Raw genomic sequence first — 19930 nt, 5'->3', positions numbered from 1 at the left:
AAACACATCGTACAACTATCGGAACAACGACAATAACAATAATATAAACAGAAACAATAACTACGGTAGGAATACTAATAGAAACCCAAATCCGAGGAGCAACAATTTTAATGTTAGGCGTTGTTATACGTGCAATCGCGAAGGACATTTTTCGTCACAGTGCCGAATGAACAATGTCGCGTATAATAGTAGACCACCCAATCAGAATAATTTCACACGTCCACCGACTAATTATAATGCAAGGAGCGAGTCATGCACTTACTGCAACAAACCGGGACACAATATAGCCGTCTGTTATAAAAAACAGAACGACGAGCGACGTAATAATAATTCGGGAAACGAGCGGACATCTCACGTGACCCCCGGAGCGCGTGCGATCAATCATATATCCGTGGATCCATCCGAGGTTGTTACCCCGTTATATTAACGGAAATAAACAACAATAATCATATAAAATGTAAATCACCCGCTTGTACAGATAGGGAATTAGAATTTCTAGTCGACACAGGGAGTGAAGTAAATATAATAAAAAACCATATTTTAGATAACAATGCAATAGTAGACAAAACTCAATCGGTTAACTTAAGGGGAATTAACGACAAAATAATACAAACAATAGGCAAGCTTACCATACCTTTGATAATCGAAGGGCAAGAAATAGATACAGAATTTAATTTAGTTGACGAAAATTTTCCAATAAGGAGAAACGGTATATTAGGAAATAGTTTCTTATCAGAGAATAACGTTGTAATCAACTTAGCAAATAAAACTCTAACAATTAACGCTAATAAGAATAGGCGCGGGGAGTTACTATTAAAACCGAGATCAGAAACAATTGTATCGATACCTATAGCTGCAAAGGATGTAGAAAATAAGGATATTTTAATTCATAAGCAAGAAATAGTGGAGGGGGTATTTTGTGGAAATATAATAAATACCGTACAGAACGGTGAAGTAGTAATAAGTATTTTAAATATAACCGAGAAGCCTCAAAACGTTATGTTAAACAATTTAAATAAAATACGATACGATCACGAATTCGAATACAATACGCAGTTAATAATAAATGACGAAGATAAAGGTAGACGCGTTAATGAGATTAGACAATTAATTAGAAGTGATCACATGAATGACGAGCAAAGGCAATCTATCTTAGATATATGTGAGCATTACCAAGATATATTTCATTTAACGGGGGACACGTTAACATATACAGATACGTTAACACATAAAATCAATATACCGGAGAATCAGGAGCCTATATATAAGCGACCGTATCACTTACCACACGCACAAATGGCCGAGATAGATTCCCAAATTAAGCAAATGGAAAAGGACGACATTATTGAACCTTCCTTTTCACCATGGAACGCTCCTTTATTACTAGTTAAAAAGAAACTTGACGCGAGTCAAATACCAAAATTTAGAATAGTCGTAGATTTTCGAGCTTTAAATAAAGTAACGATAAACGAGTACCACCCACTACCTAACATAACCGAAATATTAGACCAACTAGGGCAATGTAATCTATTCAGCATTATTGATCTTGCGTCGGGTTTTTACCAAGTAAAGTTAGATGAAAAAAGCAAAGAGCTTACAGCATTTTCGACTAACCAAGGCCACTGGCATTTTAAGAAAATGGCAATGGGTCTTAAAACGTCTCCATGTTCCTTCCAACGCTTAATGAACAATGTAATGGCTGGTATAGTGGGGATAAAATGTTTAGTGTATTTAGATGACATAATAATATACGGAAAAGGTTTACTTGACCATAACGAAAAACTGCGCGACGTATTTGAACGATTACGAAATCATAATTTAAAAATACAACCAGCAAAATGCGAGTTCTTAAACCAGCAGTGTATGTATTTAGGTCATATAATTAGTGAAAACGGCATACAGCCGGATCCCGCAAAGGTCAAGTCAGTATTACAGTTCCCAGCACCGACAAACGTAAAAGAAATTAAATCATTTCTGGGACTTTCTGGGTATTATAGGAAGTTTATAAAATCATATAGCTTAATAGCAAAACCAATGACAAACCTATTAAGGAAGGGCGTTACCTTTAACTGGGATACCCCTTGCCAAGAAGCATTTGATAAGTTAAAAAATATCCTTTGTACGGAACCTATATTACAATATCCAGATTTCACAAAACCATTTATTGTTACCACAGACGCAAGCGGAAAAGCTCTAGGCGCCATATTATCCCAAGGGGAAGTGTCACGAGATCTACCGATTGCATATATATCTAGAACTTAAAATAAAAGTGAAAACAATTATAGTACTACCGAACTCGAGTGTTTAGCCATCATATTTGCAGTAAAAACATTTAGACCTTATTTGTATGGAAGAAAATTCATTATACTAAGCGATCACCGCGCACTTTCATGGTTATTCAATTTAAAGGACCCACTATCAAAACTCACACGTTGGCGAATACTTTTAGAGGAATACGATTACGAGATTCAATACAAACCGGGAATATTAAATTCAAATGTCGATGCACTCACTAGGATGTATAGCATAAACGAGATAAAAAAGGAAAGCTATCCCGCATTTCTGAACAAATTCGAAACACAACTAATAACTAATAACCGCGTAAAAGAAGTAAACGGTAGTCTAATAGAGTCACCCGAGGAGTACCACATAGTATCAGAAATTGAAAAACGTTATAATTTTATGTCAGGAATAAATTACGAATTAAAACAAAAATTTGGCAACGGTCAAAAATTAACACCAAGCAAAGCAATTGGGGAGGTAAATTATTTACAAGATAGAAATAGGTACATCATTTTCTTAACTACCAAAAGTAGAAACAAACAAAAAGCAACGTATGAAAATATTTATCTATCACTATTAAATCTAAAATTATTATGTGAAGAACGATCATTGAATAAATTAGCCATGAATAAATTGGGTTTTATAGACCGACTAGAATGGGCACAAGTACGTGCTATGATTCGATATATTTTCCGAAACACAGGAATAGACATAATTATTTGTTCCAAATTAGAATTCAGTGACGAAGAAAAATTAATCATATTCAAACAATGTCACGACTCCGTAACCGGCGGACATGTCGGAATACATAGAACAATAAAAAAAATAAAAACACAATTTAATTGGCGAGGGTTAAAAGAAGACGTAATCAAATATATAAAAAATTGCGCATCTTGCCAAAAGAAAAAGGTCACGAATAAAAAAGTAAAACAACCCATGGTAATCACGACAACAAGTTCAGAACCATTCGAAAAAATAAGTTTAGACATCGTTGGCCCACTGGTCACTACATTAGCAGGGAATACATATATATTAACGCTTCAATGCGATTTAACTAAATATACTATGGGAGTTCCCCTCCCAAATCACCAAGCTAACACTATTGCCGAGGCGTTCGTAACACATTTTGTATGCACACACGGTATACCACAAACAATATTAACCGATCAGGGTACCGACTTTTTAAGTAAAATATTTACCGAGGTATGTAGATTATTACAAATAAATAAGATAAACACAAGCTCTTACCGCCCGGAAGCTAATGGCGCTTTAGAGAGAGCCCATAGGACATTATCAGATTACCTTAGGCATTATGTTGATAAGAAATTGAACAATTGGGATGAGTACTTACCCTATGCATTTTTCGTATACAATACTACGGAGCACACATCAACGGGTTATCAACCATATTCTCTATTATACGGTAAACATTTGGAGATACCAATTAAATTATCTCATGAACCTGAACCTAGATATAACTACGACAATTACTATTTCGATCTAAAACAGAAAATGCAGGAGGCTCATAAAATAGCAAGGGAAAGGTTAATAAAATGCAAAATAAAATCTAAAGAAAATTACGATAGCAACAAAAATCCTATAGAGATACACGTGAAAGATCAAATTTTATTAAAGGAACGCGCGCAAAAGAATAAATTAAATCCATTATGGACAGGCCCCTATGAAGTAACCGACGTATTAGACAGGGAAAATATTGTAATAATGCGCGGGAAAAGACATGTTACGGTGCATAAGAACCACGTAAAAAGGTTCCACGAGAATCCGGTTTAGACAAGAAAAGTATATTTATATATATATATAGAATAAATATAAATAAAAACAAATACATGTTAATATAATCATTAACAACATAATTGATAGGATAAGGCAATAAAAAATAAATATATGAAAATGTAATATATAAGGAAACTTTTTAGGATCATGATGACGATCGTCATGCTCCAAGTCACATTGGCACAAACAAAGCCGTATCAAATTTCAAAACTGTCCCAAGAGAATGTGATGTACTTTGAAAATCAGGGACCACTTCGATTAACAAATTCCGATTGGAAGTTAATAATATATATTAAATTAGATAACTTTAATCGACGTACTAAGGATACGATGTATTATTACGATAAAACCATAAAATTATGTGACGATTTAACAATAGTATATGAAGGTATGTTTAAAACACTTTGCGAATATTTCAAGGTCGCGTCTATTAGCCTTGAACAGGAAGTTACGAGAAAACGAGTATATATGTTACAATCTATAGATGAAACAGAAACAATTACCCGGGCAAGAAGGGGATTAGTAAATTTAGTGGGTCGAATACAAAAAACGTTATTTGGTACATTAGATGATACCGACGCGGAATCATATGATAAACAAATCGAGGAATTACAAACTAGTCAAAATAGATTATTAAAAATAGTAGAAAAACAAACTAGTATAGTAAAAGCAACTGCAAACACATTTAAAGAGGCAACCCAAATGGAAGGTCAGATAAATAAACTTAGTGTATTATACAATCGAATGGCAACAACAGTAAACCAAACCATAATCAATTTAGATATCGTAGAAGCAAAAAATAATATCAATGAACAAATAAACATATTAAATTTAGTATTTCAACAACTAAGTTTCGAAACCGATACAATTTGCGAAGTAATAATAGCCGCGCAAAGTGGTATAATACATTCGAGCGTAATATCCGCTATGGAATTACGTACACAGTTAAAGGATATTTCAATAAACGTTCCAAAAGGACAAAGCTTACCGTTCGATCTAAATCAAATAACATTATACGAACTAAGTAAAATGTCGAAATTAAATATAATTTACATTAACGAAACATTAATATTCGAAATAATAATACCGCTAATAAACTCAGTCGATTTAACATTATTTCACGTAATACCATTACCGGTAGTAAAAAATGATCATTATATGCACATAATACCTGAATACGGGTACATAGCTATATCGAAAACACACGAATATTATTTAACATTGTCATTTAGCCAGTTGTTAATGTGTAAACAAATTAATGTAGGAACGTTATGCCCGGAAACACAACCATTAAGACTAGGAGCCAGTGAGCTTCCATGCGAGGTAGAATTATTCATTAAACCATCAGGCATACCTAGCACGTGCCCAATACATTATCTAGACATCACCCGAAGTATCTATCATAAGTTAAAATATCAGAACGCTTGGATATATACGATAAAAACAACTGACAATGTAGCCATCTCGTGCGAGAATCGAGACCAGGCGATGAATATACAATTAAGCGGAATAGGTATACTGAGATTAAACGAGGACTGTAGGGGGTACACACCACAATTAGTGTTAACACCGAATAGGCATTTAAACTCGACACATTATAAGGATTTTATATCAACCATAGGAATAACATCAAATTTGACAATCCCCACTTCCATAAAAAAGAGAATAAGCAACGTCATAACACATACGAATTCCGTGGTAAAGTTAACTGACCTAAGTCAATATTCTAAGTCCATTGACGAAATAGAACAACTAATACAAGAAGAAAAGGATAAAAAGACCACGAAAGACACTACGAATTTCCATACTTATTTGTTTTATCTAATAATAATAATAATAGCGGGTATAATTATAATAAAGTGCAAAAAGAAAATGAATAATAACCGATCAGTAAATAGAGTTAGGCGACACTTAGTATCACTACGAACTGCTAGAGAAATGGACGAAGTCACACGTTTATAAGTAGGATCACGTACATTCTTCACTAAAACACGTACCAATAACAATTAACATAAGGAAAATATATATTTAATATACAAAATAATACTAATATTTCGTAATATAAAACCATTATTAAAATAAAAAAAAAAAAATGACTCACATACAATCATTATAATTTTCAGTGACAATATCAAATTCGTAATAGTAGACTTTGAGTTCACTATGATAAATAAGAAGGATTTATTACTTGTATCAGGGTCGATATCAAACAGTCTCGATAAATATAGGCCAGTTAAAATCGAAGGCAAACCGATCGTATTGACTACCACCAATAAACTGAAGATGATACAGCAGCGAGAAATCAAACAAGTAATGCGTAGTGTTGGTAGGATATTTAGGAACAAGCCAGAGTTATTAATACCATTATTGGGGCAGTTAGAATCGAGTCTAACGCTCGAGGGGGCGACAACTCTGTCCACCATATACCTTAACCAATACTTGCATACTGACGGGAGAACACCAATCATAGTTTTTTGGAACGGTACCACTGAAAAAGATATAATAAACCGATTAAAATTAAATATAAAAAAAATGTTAAATATCACCTCTTATAGTGATAACAACGATAATTATTTCAACTTAAAGCTGTTAGACATAACAGGACCTACAAATAAACTAATATACTCAACTAAAATAGGACACCACCCGAAAAATGGGAGAATGTTAAACCTAATGGAAACCCACCATTTGGTATGCAAAATAGACCACAATATAACTCCTAGTCACGACCCAGTAACGGATGTAACTATCACCAAATGTTTATTTAATTATATTATAAAAGATATGGGACCAATACAGTTATATAACTTATGCAAAACAGGTTTAGCAATAAAACAATCATATTAATCAAGAGTGTCGATTCAATAATGTGGACTATACCTATAACTAGGGATCAGGGAGTGCCTAAGTAAGATTCCACATACATGAATGGACATACTCTAGTTAAGAAATAGATAACCCTTTAACTAACAAATTAATCATTAAAACAAAAACTATATAAGACCAATAGAATATAGGACGGATATATAAATCTGTAAAAAAATGTAATGTCAAATTTTATAATTTTAGGTAATAGCATAAGTATTTACATATATAAACATGTAATAGTTATAATAATTAAATTATATAATTGTAAATTGTAATAGAATACGTATATTAACCACACATATATGACTGCCATGTACTAACACTAGACTAAGAAGAAAATGTAAAACAAAAGAAACTATATACTTATATAAAAAAAAAAATGTACTAATATCTAACAACTATTATATTACTAACAAAATGTATCACTATTTTATAACCAATTTATCACTATTATATGTATCAATGTATAGTAACCAATGTATCACTATTGTAAAACTATTGTAATAACTACATACTATGGAAATGTTAAAGATTTATGTTTAAGCTTTTAAACATAAAGTCTTTTTTTTTTGAAGGGAGGTGTTACGTACCCACGTATTAATTAATCATATATTAACTATGTACAGCGCGCCGCACGTTTCTAATAATATTTGACACTATAACTAATAAGGCAATTAGTATAGTATAACATGCGGAGGTCGTTGCAAAATCGTAGAGAAAACAATTAAACTATAGAAGGTGCCGTCACATACGTATCTTTCCTGGAAAGCCAACGCCCATACGCAGGATACGAGTCGACCAGCATACCAAATACGAGACCAGAACTCTGTCTCATGACCGAGCTTAGACACTACTACAACCACCCACTCCAAAGGACACAATCATATATATAGAAGCCCAGGACAAGAGCTCTTTAGACGGTTAGGGACATTCAGAGTCAGGTCGTAACACCACTCACAGTTTATATTCTATCTTTATATTATAACATTGTATTTTTGTACTACGTTAATAAACATTCATCATACCTAGTACATCACGTATTCTATCTCTGCGTTGATGTATATATCGACGTCGGTTGGGACGTAACAATATTAGCTGTGTAGCCTACGTTATGGTAATTTTAGTTATAGTTACCGAGTATATTTAAAAAAAATTATGTTTATTGTTATTTTTATACAAATTATAGGTTAAATGGGAAATCTTTGAATAAAAAAATTCGGCAAAAATAAATATTTGAAGTCGACAACTTTAATAATAGATTAACTACTATTTATTTTGCTATTTATCCGCTTACTAACAGTGCTGGTTTCGGATCATTTGTGGGGGGGGGGGGGCTACCATAATTATTTTTGAATTTACGGGCCCCACGAAGAATTGCAAATTTTTTGGCGAGACATGCAATTAATTGCATAAAAATTGCAAAATTTTGATACCAGTTTGAAGTCTGTGGGACCACCTGGGGGGGCTGCGTGAACTTATACCCCCCATAAGTATTTTTGGATTTCCGGGCCCCACGACGAATTGCAAATTTTTTGGTGAGACATGCAATTAATTGCATAAGAATTGCAAAATTTTGATACCAGTTTGAAGTCTGTGGGACAAAGTGGGGGGGGCCAACTTCACGAACGTGAACATTTGCTAGAAAAATATTTTGTGTATAATACTATGCAATCTATTATTGTATTGAAATATACTACCTATTACAGTATACATAGGCATTATACTATTATAGTTATTGTAAATAATTTATATGTGTATACATATACAAAGTAAAACTGATTGTGTATAGTAAATCATAAAAATGTTTATAAATTGGTATTAAAATGTAAAATAATAACTAAAATGAATAACCAGAATTTTATTGAAGTAATTAATAATAAAGAAGTATTATATTATTAGAAGAATCACTGATCAACATTTGTAACATGACTGTTCTGAAATTGATTATCCTACAATTTCTAACAAAATTAATTTACAATAAATAATTTATTAAAATAAAATGTATTATATTGTATCCTTAGAAATTGTTTATGTATTTTAACTGTTTTTATTTTATTGAAGCGTGGTAAATTTCAAAAATTGATTATAATTTTTATATTTTATATTTAATTAAAAATTAATATAAATATTAATAAATAGCATGTCACATAAGTATATCAAGTTAGCTAATATAAATGAAATAAATATTGAAACCCTGCATTAAAGTTGTTAGCGAAATATTATACTAGCTACTAAAAATATTTTGAAAATTCAAGATACCTACCTACAAATTGAATTCTTAAAAATTATATTTCTATACATTAATGTTTTATAGTACATAAGAAATAGAGTCTATTGTTTGCTATAGGTTAAAATATAACAAAATAAATATTTATTATCTACCTATATCATAATATTAGTATTATAATTAGTCAAAGATTATGATTGGTAACTTACCAGAGTTTTCGAAAAAATTTATCTCTTCAAAATGTATAACTATCGGAGGATAATCCAAACACCTTGAAGCTCCCAGTTTGATAGGTGTGATTTCTATAGAATAAATGCAGTTTTAATTTTAAAAAATGAAATGTTTTATACAAATTTCAATTTTCTTACTATTATTATCATCATGAGGAACAACGACAATAATTGGTTCATTTTGTTCACTTTGTTCTTCAAAGGATTTGTTCGAAATTGTAAAATCATTTCAATTTGAGTTAACTAATAAAAAATATCAGTAAAATTAAAAAATTAATTTCGTAGAATTTCATATAGACACTTACCCATATCGACATCATCATCATCAGACATTTCTATGTCAGTATCAATGTCCGATGGAAAATCTTCAAGCAACCACTGTTCCAATTCGTGGTTATTATCATTATTCATTTTGATATAGGTATTGTAAAATCGTATATTATATTATAGCAAATATAAGTATAGGTAAATATAAAACATTAATATCGACACTGCAGGAAGACGCGAAAACAGATAAACAAATATCAATATTTTGGCGATGGTACCATAATACATAATCGACAATGTGTTGTGATGTATAGTGGACTGTAATTGGAATGTACAAATTAGGTTAGGTACTTCTGAGTAGAAGCGTATCAAAGAAAACAATATGCGAGCTGTTATAAATCAAAGCCGGGTTGCGGTCTACTATTTTACAACATTGACGTAAGGGATAGAGGGCACAATAGGTGCTGGCCAGCTAATGGGAATACTTAAGATAAAACATACAATAATAATAAGTAAATAAATACAAAATAGGTATAGATATAAAAACCATGACGGCGGCTGCAGTCCCGGTTGACGGTTGATGGTGAACAGGTATGCGAGCTGTTATAAATCAAAGCCGGGTTGCGGTCTACTATTTTACAACATTGACGTAAGGGATAGAGGGCACAATAGGTGCTGGCCAGCTAATGGGAATACTTAAGATAAAACATACAATAATAATAAGTAAATAAATACAAAATAGGTATAGATATAAAAACCATGACGGCGGCTGCAGTCCCGGTTGACGGTTGATGGTGAACAGGTAAAGGTAGACGGTGAGTAGGTGACGGATGACGGTAGATGGGTGAACGAATTTTCACACATAAAAAGGGGTTTGACGGCGACGGAACTCACGCACCAAAAATGACGACAGCGTCCTACGTCGGCGGTTCTGTCACTGAAGAAGAAAAAGAAAACTGGTCTGTGTGGGTATACGGTGGACACTGGACAGGTCCGCTTATCACCGATAAGGTCCGTCGGGACGGGGGTATCGGTGCATAAATGTAACGGTGGGAAAAATTACGGCAGCTTTTATATAACGATATCTCAAACAATGTCTGGCGACTGAGCTGAATGTATTATTTCGTCTCTTATCAGGGTTATAAATATGTTTTTCATTTGGAATATTTTGCATAGGTTGTTTATTGTGTGTTAATACTATGTTGTGTAATACACATACAGCTCGTGTGATTGTAATAGCATTTTCAACGTTAGTTTCAATAGCCTTATTTAATATTCTCCATTTTCATGTTAGAATACCAAAACTGTTTTCCACTGTGCGCCTGGCACGAGAAAGTCGATAGTTGAATATCTTTTTTTTTTAATTGTTGACGAGTTGCTTTCCGGGATACGGACGTAACATATTAACCAATAGCGGAAATCCTTCATCGCCTATAAATGTATACGGTACATGGGTGTTTGTATAAGGAAGTACTTTGTCATTTGGAATGTCCAATTCTTTATTTTGTAGTTTTTTGAAAAATTCTGAACATCTTAGAACTCCACCGTCACTTTCTCGTCCATATGCGCCAATATCAACAATTACAAATTTATAATTAGCATCAGTAATAGTTAGTAAATGAATTGAAAAAAAATGCTCATAGTTATAGTACATAGACCCTGTATGTTCTGGCTGCTTTATTCTGATATGTTTTCCATCAATGCTTCCAAGACAATTTGGAAAATTCCAATTTTCATAAAAGTCTCTAGCATTCGATTTCCATGTATCAATTGTAGGTTTCTGTAAATAAGTTGCAACTAATTCATCCCAAATAGCAGCACATGTCTCCACTACAATATTTGAATTAGTTGATTTCCCCATACGGAAAGTGAAAGCCAAGCTCTGTAACTACAACCAGTGGCCAGAAATCTAAAATGTAAATACGGAGATCATAAAAATCTAGAAAATTAAAAAATTTTGTATAAGCGTATAAAGTACAAATATTATTTACAAATATTATTATTTCCGATATTCGTCAAAATCACGAATATTTGCAAGTTATTTTGTAGTTAAAAATTCATAAAATATTTAATTATTCATATCTAAAATTGTAATACAAGGTTCTACATAAGTTGAGATTAAATTAATTATAAACAAACTTCGAGCGAATTTTATGAGCTTTTATTAAAAATAAGTAAAATTTTTAGCAGATACTTTGAAAGCGAAATGGAAAAACATGAGGGACTATTACCGCGCGGAATTAAGGTAACACCCTCCTGAGAAATCTGGAGCTGGATCAGACGATGTGAGTACTTCTACGCGGCCTCTATTTAAAAATCTGTATTACCTACGGAACACTATGAAAACCAGACCTCGCTTTACAAACATAGAAACAAAATTAGATGAAAATGAAGAAGATCTGGATACTGAAGACCAGAATTACGCAAATATAAGCGACACATTATTTACGCAAGAGTCATCGGTTACTGATGGTGATCTAGAAAACACAGACACCGATATAACTTCGGGACCTTCAGGTAAAATAAAAAGAAATTACGAAGTAAAATCTCGCCAAACAGCGGCTAACAATTTTAGAAAAGAATTGTTGAACACGGAAGCCAAACAAATTAAGTTATTAGAAAACGAAGAAAAAGAAGACGAGGATTTCTTGTTTTTAAAAAGTTTGTTACCCGATCTTAAAAATTTACCTAGGACTCAAAAAATGAAAACTAAAATAAAATTTCAAAAATTTTATTAAATGAAACTATTGGTTTGACATCCACAGTAACTACACCTCGTTCGTCATACGAAAACACTAGCAGGTTAGGTTGACCATCTAAAAATCCGATGTTTACTCAGTAGTCAGTTTAGTCAGTTTACACTTTACACTTCACAGCATAGAAAAGTAAGTAGTGTTTAGTGTTTAGTGTTTATTGTTTACCGCATTTACGGCGTTTACGCAGATAAGACCATAACACGAGACACGACTACACAGTACATGAGAGATGCTCAGCTGCTGATGAGTGATATGAGATTATGAAAACAGTGTGGCGCAAAATACAATAAACATGAAAACATGTGTGATAACTTTTGCTACAAGAAAAAATTACAAAAATTTCAAAACATCGATAAAACATCGAAGCAAAACATCGATATTGTCTTCGATGTATCAATGACTAATCATCGATGTTAAAACATCGATGTATCGACTATAAACATCGATGTTTTTTGCCCACCTCTAAATTAATCGCTCGTATCGCAAATCGCGTGCAGTGTGGCCGTACCTTTAGGCTAGGTCCACATGGAAGCGCGTACACGCGCGTTTACCATTCAGATGGCTGAGTGTCACGCGCGTTGTACGAGAATGTTCTAGTCAAAAACTATATTTAAAAAACAATATATAGTACAGTTCAGACTGTCATCGAGAATGGATGTGATAGATGCTGTGTGTTTGTGGGCCGTCCACCGAAGGATGAGAAGACGCAGACAAATGAGGGAAAGAAAATATTGGGTTCATCCTATTTTAAAAACAAGGCTTTCTCATAGTCTTTATGTCACGTTATATCCTAAACTTAGAGAACACGATGAAAAATTTTTCAATTACTTTAGAATGTCCATTAAATCATTCGATGACCTATTGGAGATAATTAAAGACTCCTTAGAAAAACTTATTGTTACAATAAGGTCTGTCTAAATTTTATTAATTTTTTTATTTACTGAACAATATTACAAAATAATAACAAAATAAAAAATCAACCTTTAGACTTATAACAAATATTTGTTAAACTACTCAATAAATAATAAAACAAAATTACATTTGATATTGAAACAAAATAAAAAATCAACCTGTAGACATAACAAATATTTGTTGAACTACCCACATAACATCCTAACCTTGAATGAGCTTTAAATTAATATTGTAATTTGAATGTTCATGCTTAAATAAATGTTAGGTTTTGGTTGAATCGTGATCGTTTTAATATGAAATAAACCTTGCCTGAATATCATTTGAACCAAAAAAAAAGATCGAATCAACACTTAGTCCTCAATGTCGGTTAAGCGTTAAAAAATAAAGGTTTATTAAACCTAGAATCTTGGCTTGAATTTATATTTATACAAGACTTGTTAAACCTTAATATTATTAATTCTTAATCAATATTTGATACTCATTGAACCTCCTTAAATATCTTTTTTATCAATTTTATGTAAATTATTATACATATCAAAATATAGCTTAATTCAACTATAAATTAAATTCCATCCATTTAATCTGTTTGTTTTACCTTTAATTGAATATATTATTCAATAAATATTATTATCTATAATGATAAACAAAAGGTTTGGTAAACAAAAGACAACACGACCAACAAAAAACAAATAATAATACATGGACACATGGTAATAATAAATAATATTATAAATTATAATATATTTTCAAATTATATAATTACTTTAAAGTATTAGTTATACATTTTAGAAATAAAATATTATAATTATTTCTTATACAAATAACTAAAAAATCAATGTAAATGATAAAATTAAATCTAGCATCTAGCTAACAAAAAATGTTTGATTATACATATTACATAATATATAATTTATGTATTATATAAAATATTAAAATGAAAAATAAACAAAATAATAAACTTGTATCATTAACAAAAAAAAAAAAAGAAAATTATATTAAACAAATGATAATAGTACCAATATAATTATACATATTTTGTATCATTTACAAAAAAAAAAATATATATTTAAACAAATGTTAACAGTCCCTATATTATGAATGTATTATATAGTAAAACAAATGTTAATAGTCCCTATATTATGGATGTATTATATAGTAAATTAAAATTTTCTGTTACTTTATAAAATATAAAATAAAATCTTAAAATGTAAAATTGATACATTTGTATTAATTACATAAAAGAAAAAGAAAATTATATTTGAAAAATTAATGATAAGTACCTTTTATCAGTATTATATATTATAGTAGTAAATTGTAAATTTAATTTTTCATTACTTAATAATACATAATATAAAATCTTAAAATGTAAAATAAATATAATTATACATTTGTATTAATTACATAAAAAAAAAAGAAAATTTTATTGGAACAATTATAATGATAAGTACCTAATATCAGTATTATATATAGTAATTTTCTGTACTTTAATATGAAAAAAATTATTGAACTGTCTTATCTCTAATTTTAAATGGCGTTTGAATTAGCACATATTTTATAACCTGTTCAATTTCGTTGGTTGAATTATCGGATGCAGCAAATTTTTTAATAGTTTTCACAGATTCTAAAAAATAAATAATAAATTTAATAAATTTAGTTTAAATTATAGTATAGTTTATATTATATTATACATTATCAAAAATAATTTTATTCACAAGTAATTTTTCAAACGAGCATTTTTTATTTCCGTGTCCGTTGTATGAAAATTTGCATAGCAATAAATTCAGGTGTAAACATTAGAGTCATTATTCGTTTTACCATAATTTTAATGGATTTTCCACCAACAGATGATAAACGTTTGACCTAAATCAATAATAGTTGAACTTTTGTATATATAAGTACATACAAATAATGTGCTTAAACAAATTACATACCAACTGATGCCGATAATTTTTATCAATATATAACTCATTTTCAAATTCTTGTAGATTTTTCTGGCTTTAATAGGCAATTTATCATCTATAAGACAAGTGTCGTATAAGAGTTGAGATTCTCTAGTTTTTGTCAAAGTATTTTCTTCGTCTCTCTGAATAATTATATCTAATTTCTCATGTATTGATTTAATTTCATATTTAATTGTTAGCATATAATTCAATAACCTCGCATATTGATCATCTGTAAAAATACGTTAAAATAATAAATATTCTTCATAGATAAACAGTGTTCAGTGGGCAAATCGGGAATTATTAAGATATCCAATAAAAACAAAAATTATGGAATATGTAAATCAAAATTATCAGTTAAATAATATTATGTAATCGACAATAGTATGATTGGAATAATGTTATAGTTGAGGGTACATATTATATACTTATTATTTCTAATAATTACCTTTATGAAGAGTTTTTTGTTTATATTTTGATGTAGGTCCTTCTGTGGATTTAATGGATATACTATTGTTGACTAAAATCAAAATAATTGCATACAGGAAATTAAATTCAATAATCATTCGACAATATAATAACTAATAAGGGTACATTCTGTCATTCTAATGCATTAATAATAGTTTCAGGAAAATAATGCATTTAAATATGAATTAAAAGCAATACACACCAGATGATCCAGGTCTTGGAGAAATCTTTATTGGACTGTTTGAAAATAAACTTGTCTTAGCTCCTTAAAAAAAAATAATATAACAAACTACGTAAATATAAGTTTAAAACATTTTCAAAGAAATAAAAAAAATTGTATATGTAGGTAGGTGTACCTATACTATTAAATGATAAATGTTGGTTATTGCGCTTTTCAGTTATTAATATATTATTGTTTAAACAACTATAACTGTCCAAAAACTGTTGTGGAGACAAAGTTTTTTTTTTCAGCCATCGAACAAGTGTTATCTGTTTATAGTTAATTAATAATGTTAATACTTTATACTCCAGACTAGAATATTAAATAATAATTAAGAAGATTCTAAGAAAATGTCATCATTTTTTAAATTTGATATGACACTGGAAGCTGCTATCAAAAATAACAAATAAATACTTGCTGCTAGTACATGCCTATTTAGATTTTATGCGTTTTACGTAGTACCGCGGAAACAATTGTAGGTGCTGGATAAAGGTGTACACAAATTAGACAAAAAATGACAACCTTATAATAATTGATAAAGATGACAAAGCTATTTGAATTACACAAGTATTAATTTTGTTTGTTGAATGTATAAAAATTAAAAGGAATAAAATGCTTTTAAAATGAATGGATATATTAGTATTATTTTAAACTTTGTTCATCATTTTTTTATTTAATGCATATTAGAGTGCATAATTTAAAAATGTTAGGACATATTTTCGAACTTATTATTAGTGCATATTATAATGCATATTTTGCCAATTTTTAGTGCATGAATGCATGCTTATTTATGCATTTTTTAGTGCATGAACTTATGAGCCCTAATTATAACTATTACTAGATTATGATCACTATTATTATTACTATTATTTCTTACTTATGTTAGAGGTTAAATTTTTATTTTTCTGTTATACTGTGAACTTGAAACGTCATCTTTCTATTTTATGTTATGTTATGTTGCAAGTTATTGAAAGTAATTATATTAAAAGCTGAAAGTGATTATACTGAGAGACAGAGTTATTTCTTACAAACAAATAAAACTATATTTGTGAATACTAAAAATTAAAATTATAATTACCATTAATAATAGAATTGTTTGGCGTACAGGCAGTTAAACTTGAATCACTCCTATTTGGACTTTTATTAATATCATCAAATAGGCTCCTTTTTACACCTTAAATTGTAGATATTTGATTATAAAACATGAAATATAGTCTAATGCAAATTAAACTTTTATTTTACATTACCGTGTGACTGAGATGAAGATGTATATTTGGATGTTTTTAATGGAGACATAATAACACTGCCGTTATCAGATTTGTTTCCTAAAAAAAATAAAAATTACATGATATAAATTAAATTGAGTTATAGTAACAAATTATAATTATAATTTTGAATTTATTAATAGAAATTTTAAATACCACTTATCAGCATTTTTGGAATCGACTTGTTCATAGTTTTTAAAGGTGTGACATTATAAATATGAGTTACTGCTTTAGAGGATGTAGTAATATCATCATTCAATGTAGCTGCAGGGCTCATTTTGTCTATAATATATAAAATATTTAACTTTATCAATGTTATTTATGGATAAAATGTAATTTATTTACCAACCTGGTACAATATTATTATTTTTAGAGACTTTTAATGGCGACCAACCATCAGGTCGACGTTCAAGAACAATATCCTGTCTTAAAAATTTTATGTTTTGGTTGTCGGCTACAATAATATTTTTATTAGGACTAGAATCTGAATCTAATAAAACATGAAAAAAAAAATGCTATAATAATACACTACGAATCTAAAAAATATAAAAAACTACTACTTGCCTGCAGAATGATAACATGGTATTGAATTTTGGTTCATGTCAGATAATGTGTCAGATTGTTCACTATCTATAAACAAAAATACTTGATAAAACTATAATATACGATGGTAGCATTATAAATTAATATCGATAAATAAAGATTAAATACATATTATATTATAGAAATAAAATCGTTAAATATGATTATTTTTTGAAAATTATACCAACTGTAACTAGACTAAACATACCAGATTGTAAACAAACTCTATTTTGTCTTCTAATTTTTTTCTTTTTTAATTTATCTTCTTCTGTCGAAGAAAGGTCAGATATACCCTTTGCCATCTCACATTTTTTTTGGGCCTTTGAAAAACTGTCTAAAACATATAAAACAACAATGTTTGTTAAAATAATTTGTAATTCTATGCAATAAAATTATTAAATATTAATTTATGTAAACAAAGACATTGCATTCATCGTTTAGACCCTAATAAAATATTAAATATAAAAATACCTATAAAATATTCATTGATTTATTATAAACATTATATTTAGAACAAACAGTGTAATTTAAAAACGGCTTTAATTATGAAAGGGTTTTATCAAATAAATTATATTAATGAATCAATGTATTAAATAAAGAAATTATAAATTGATATACGTTAAACTATCCAAAAAATTGAAAATAAACTACCCACTTCATTCGCTCAAAATTATTTTTTCAATTTCAATGATTTATCATTAATTCAAATTGAATACATTATAGTTATATTTAATCCTAACTTACTGCACAACAGAGTAACTAACTTACCTACATTTTGTAAATAAAATTGTTAAATTTTAATAAAAATTGGTGATTATAGAAAAAAATTGATGTAATAAATTCAGCGTGACAAAACACAATGTACTTAGAAAATAAACTTTTAGATTATGTTTAATCTGTCTAACTGAAAGAACGAAATTAAATTTTCAAAATTGCATTTATTTTAATGAGTTAAACAAATATGGCATTTAAACAATGAAACAAGACAAGACTATAAAAATGTTAGACACATTATAGCTACTGTCCGTAGAGTAATGTTTTCTATAATTCTATAATATATGGAACAGTAATGTATAAGTATAGATACCTACATAAAATGTTATATTATTACAGCCTGTTTTATTAAAAACAACTTCCTACGTGTAATAATCAAAAATAAAATTTTTCTAAAATAGGAAACGAATATATTTGATTAGTGACGAGGGGAAACATTTTATCATATACAGATACTTATCATATTTAATTTAAAATACAAAATATACTTATAGTTTTCCATAATGCTTACCAATATTACTGCTCAAACAACGTGCTTCAAAAAACGAAAAATCAAGCTTATTTGGTCGTACTTGATTGAATATTGCTTTTTTTATGTCTTTAGTTTTGGACGATCTTGGCCAAGCACAATTCCCTTTTGCATACCAGAATCCAGGAACTACTTCCACAGTGTTGTCCAAAACAAAATGTACAACACACCACACCATTTTATGTATTTGTATTTTCGTAAAGAATAAAACCGTTCAAGAAACGCGTGCGAAGGACGGACGCCGTCGCCGAACACGATTATAATATAGACGTGATAGCGAAGGCGCGAGGTGAGTCGTGAGGCGAAGTGAGTCGTGACCGTTGATCGTTGACGAATGACAAGCTTAATATCGTATTATTATATCGTCGCACTCACACATCGTCGCCGTAGTATTAAAATATTGATAAACTTATGGAATTCCCAATGATTACTATATTTCCATCATTAAATTATTTATTTTAGTCTTAGAATTAGAACGACTTTATATTTACATCTCATAAAATACGCTGTAATCGTATGAACTATGAAATGTTGGTACTTCGGGGATATAACTAATAATAATAAATATATTAAACAAGCCAGCTTTATCAAGTAAAATCAAAATAATGCTGACAATATGGTTTTTCGACATACCTAGTGTTGATCACCAGACTTAACATTTTGAATATAGCTCACTTGATTTAAAAGGTTGGCAACCCCTTCCGATGAGAATAATACATAGAGTGGGGTGGGGCACACACGCGACTGTCTGAAATTTAGAAAAATAGCCAAAAATAAAAATAATATATATATAACACTGCAATAAAAAGCAAATA

General features: G+C 29.8%; 1 protein-coding gene and 2 pseudogenes across 1 annotated transcript; 1 reads left to right on the top strand and 2 right to left on the bottom strand.

The window, feature by feature from the left end:
- Window positions 1-10572: 10572 nt before the first annotated feature.
- LOC132953160 (uncharacterized) lies at window positions 10573-12689 on the top strand (annotated as a pseudogene).
- Window positions 12690-14836: 2147 nt separating this feature from the next.
- On the bottom strand, window positions 14837-15881 carry LOC132953159 (uncharacterized; annotated as a pseudogene).
- A 49-nt stretch (window positions 15882-15930) lies between these two features.
- Window positions 15931-19293, bottom strand: LOC132953158 (uncharacterized). Its single transcript, XM_061025690.1, has 8 exons — window positions 19098-19293; window positions 18021-18146; window positions 17795-17860; window positions 17580-17720; window positions 17387-17512; window positions 17213-17290; window positions 17044-17139; window positions 15931-16010 (listed from the first exon to the last, which is right to left on the bottom strand). The coding sequence occupies exons 1-8, from the start codon at window positions 19291-19293 to the stop codon at window positions 15931-15933; spliced, it is 909 nt and encodes a 302-aa protein (XP_060881673.1).
- Between the last annotated feature and the right edge of the window lie 637 nt (window positions 19294-19930).

The sequence above is a fragment of the Metopolophium dirhodum genome, unplaced genomic scaffold (genome assembly GCF_019925205.1).
Source record: "Metopolophium dirhodum isolate CAU unplaced genomic scaffold, ASM1992520v1 scaffold1, whole genome shotgun sequence".
In the NCBI taxonomy this organism is placed as follows: domain Eukaryota; kingdom Metazoa; phylum Arthropoda; class Insecta; order Hemiptera; family Aphididae; genus Metopolophium; species Metopolophium dirhodum.
This window is presented reverse-complemented; position numbering and strand designations above follow the sequence as displayed.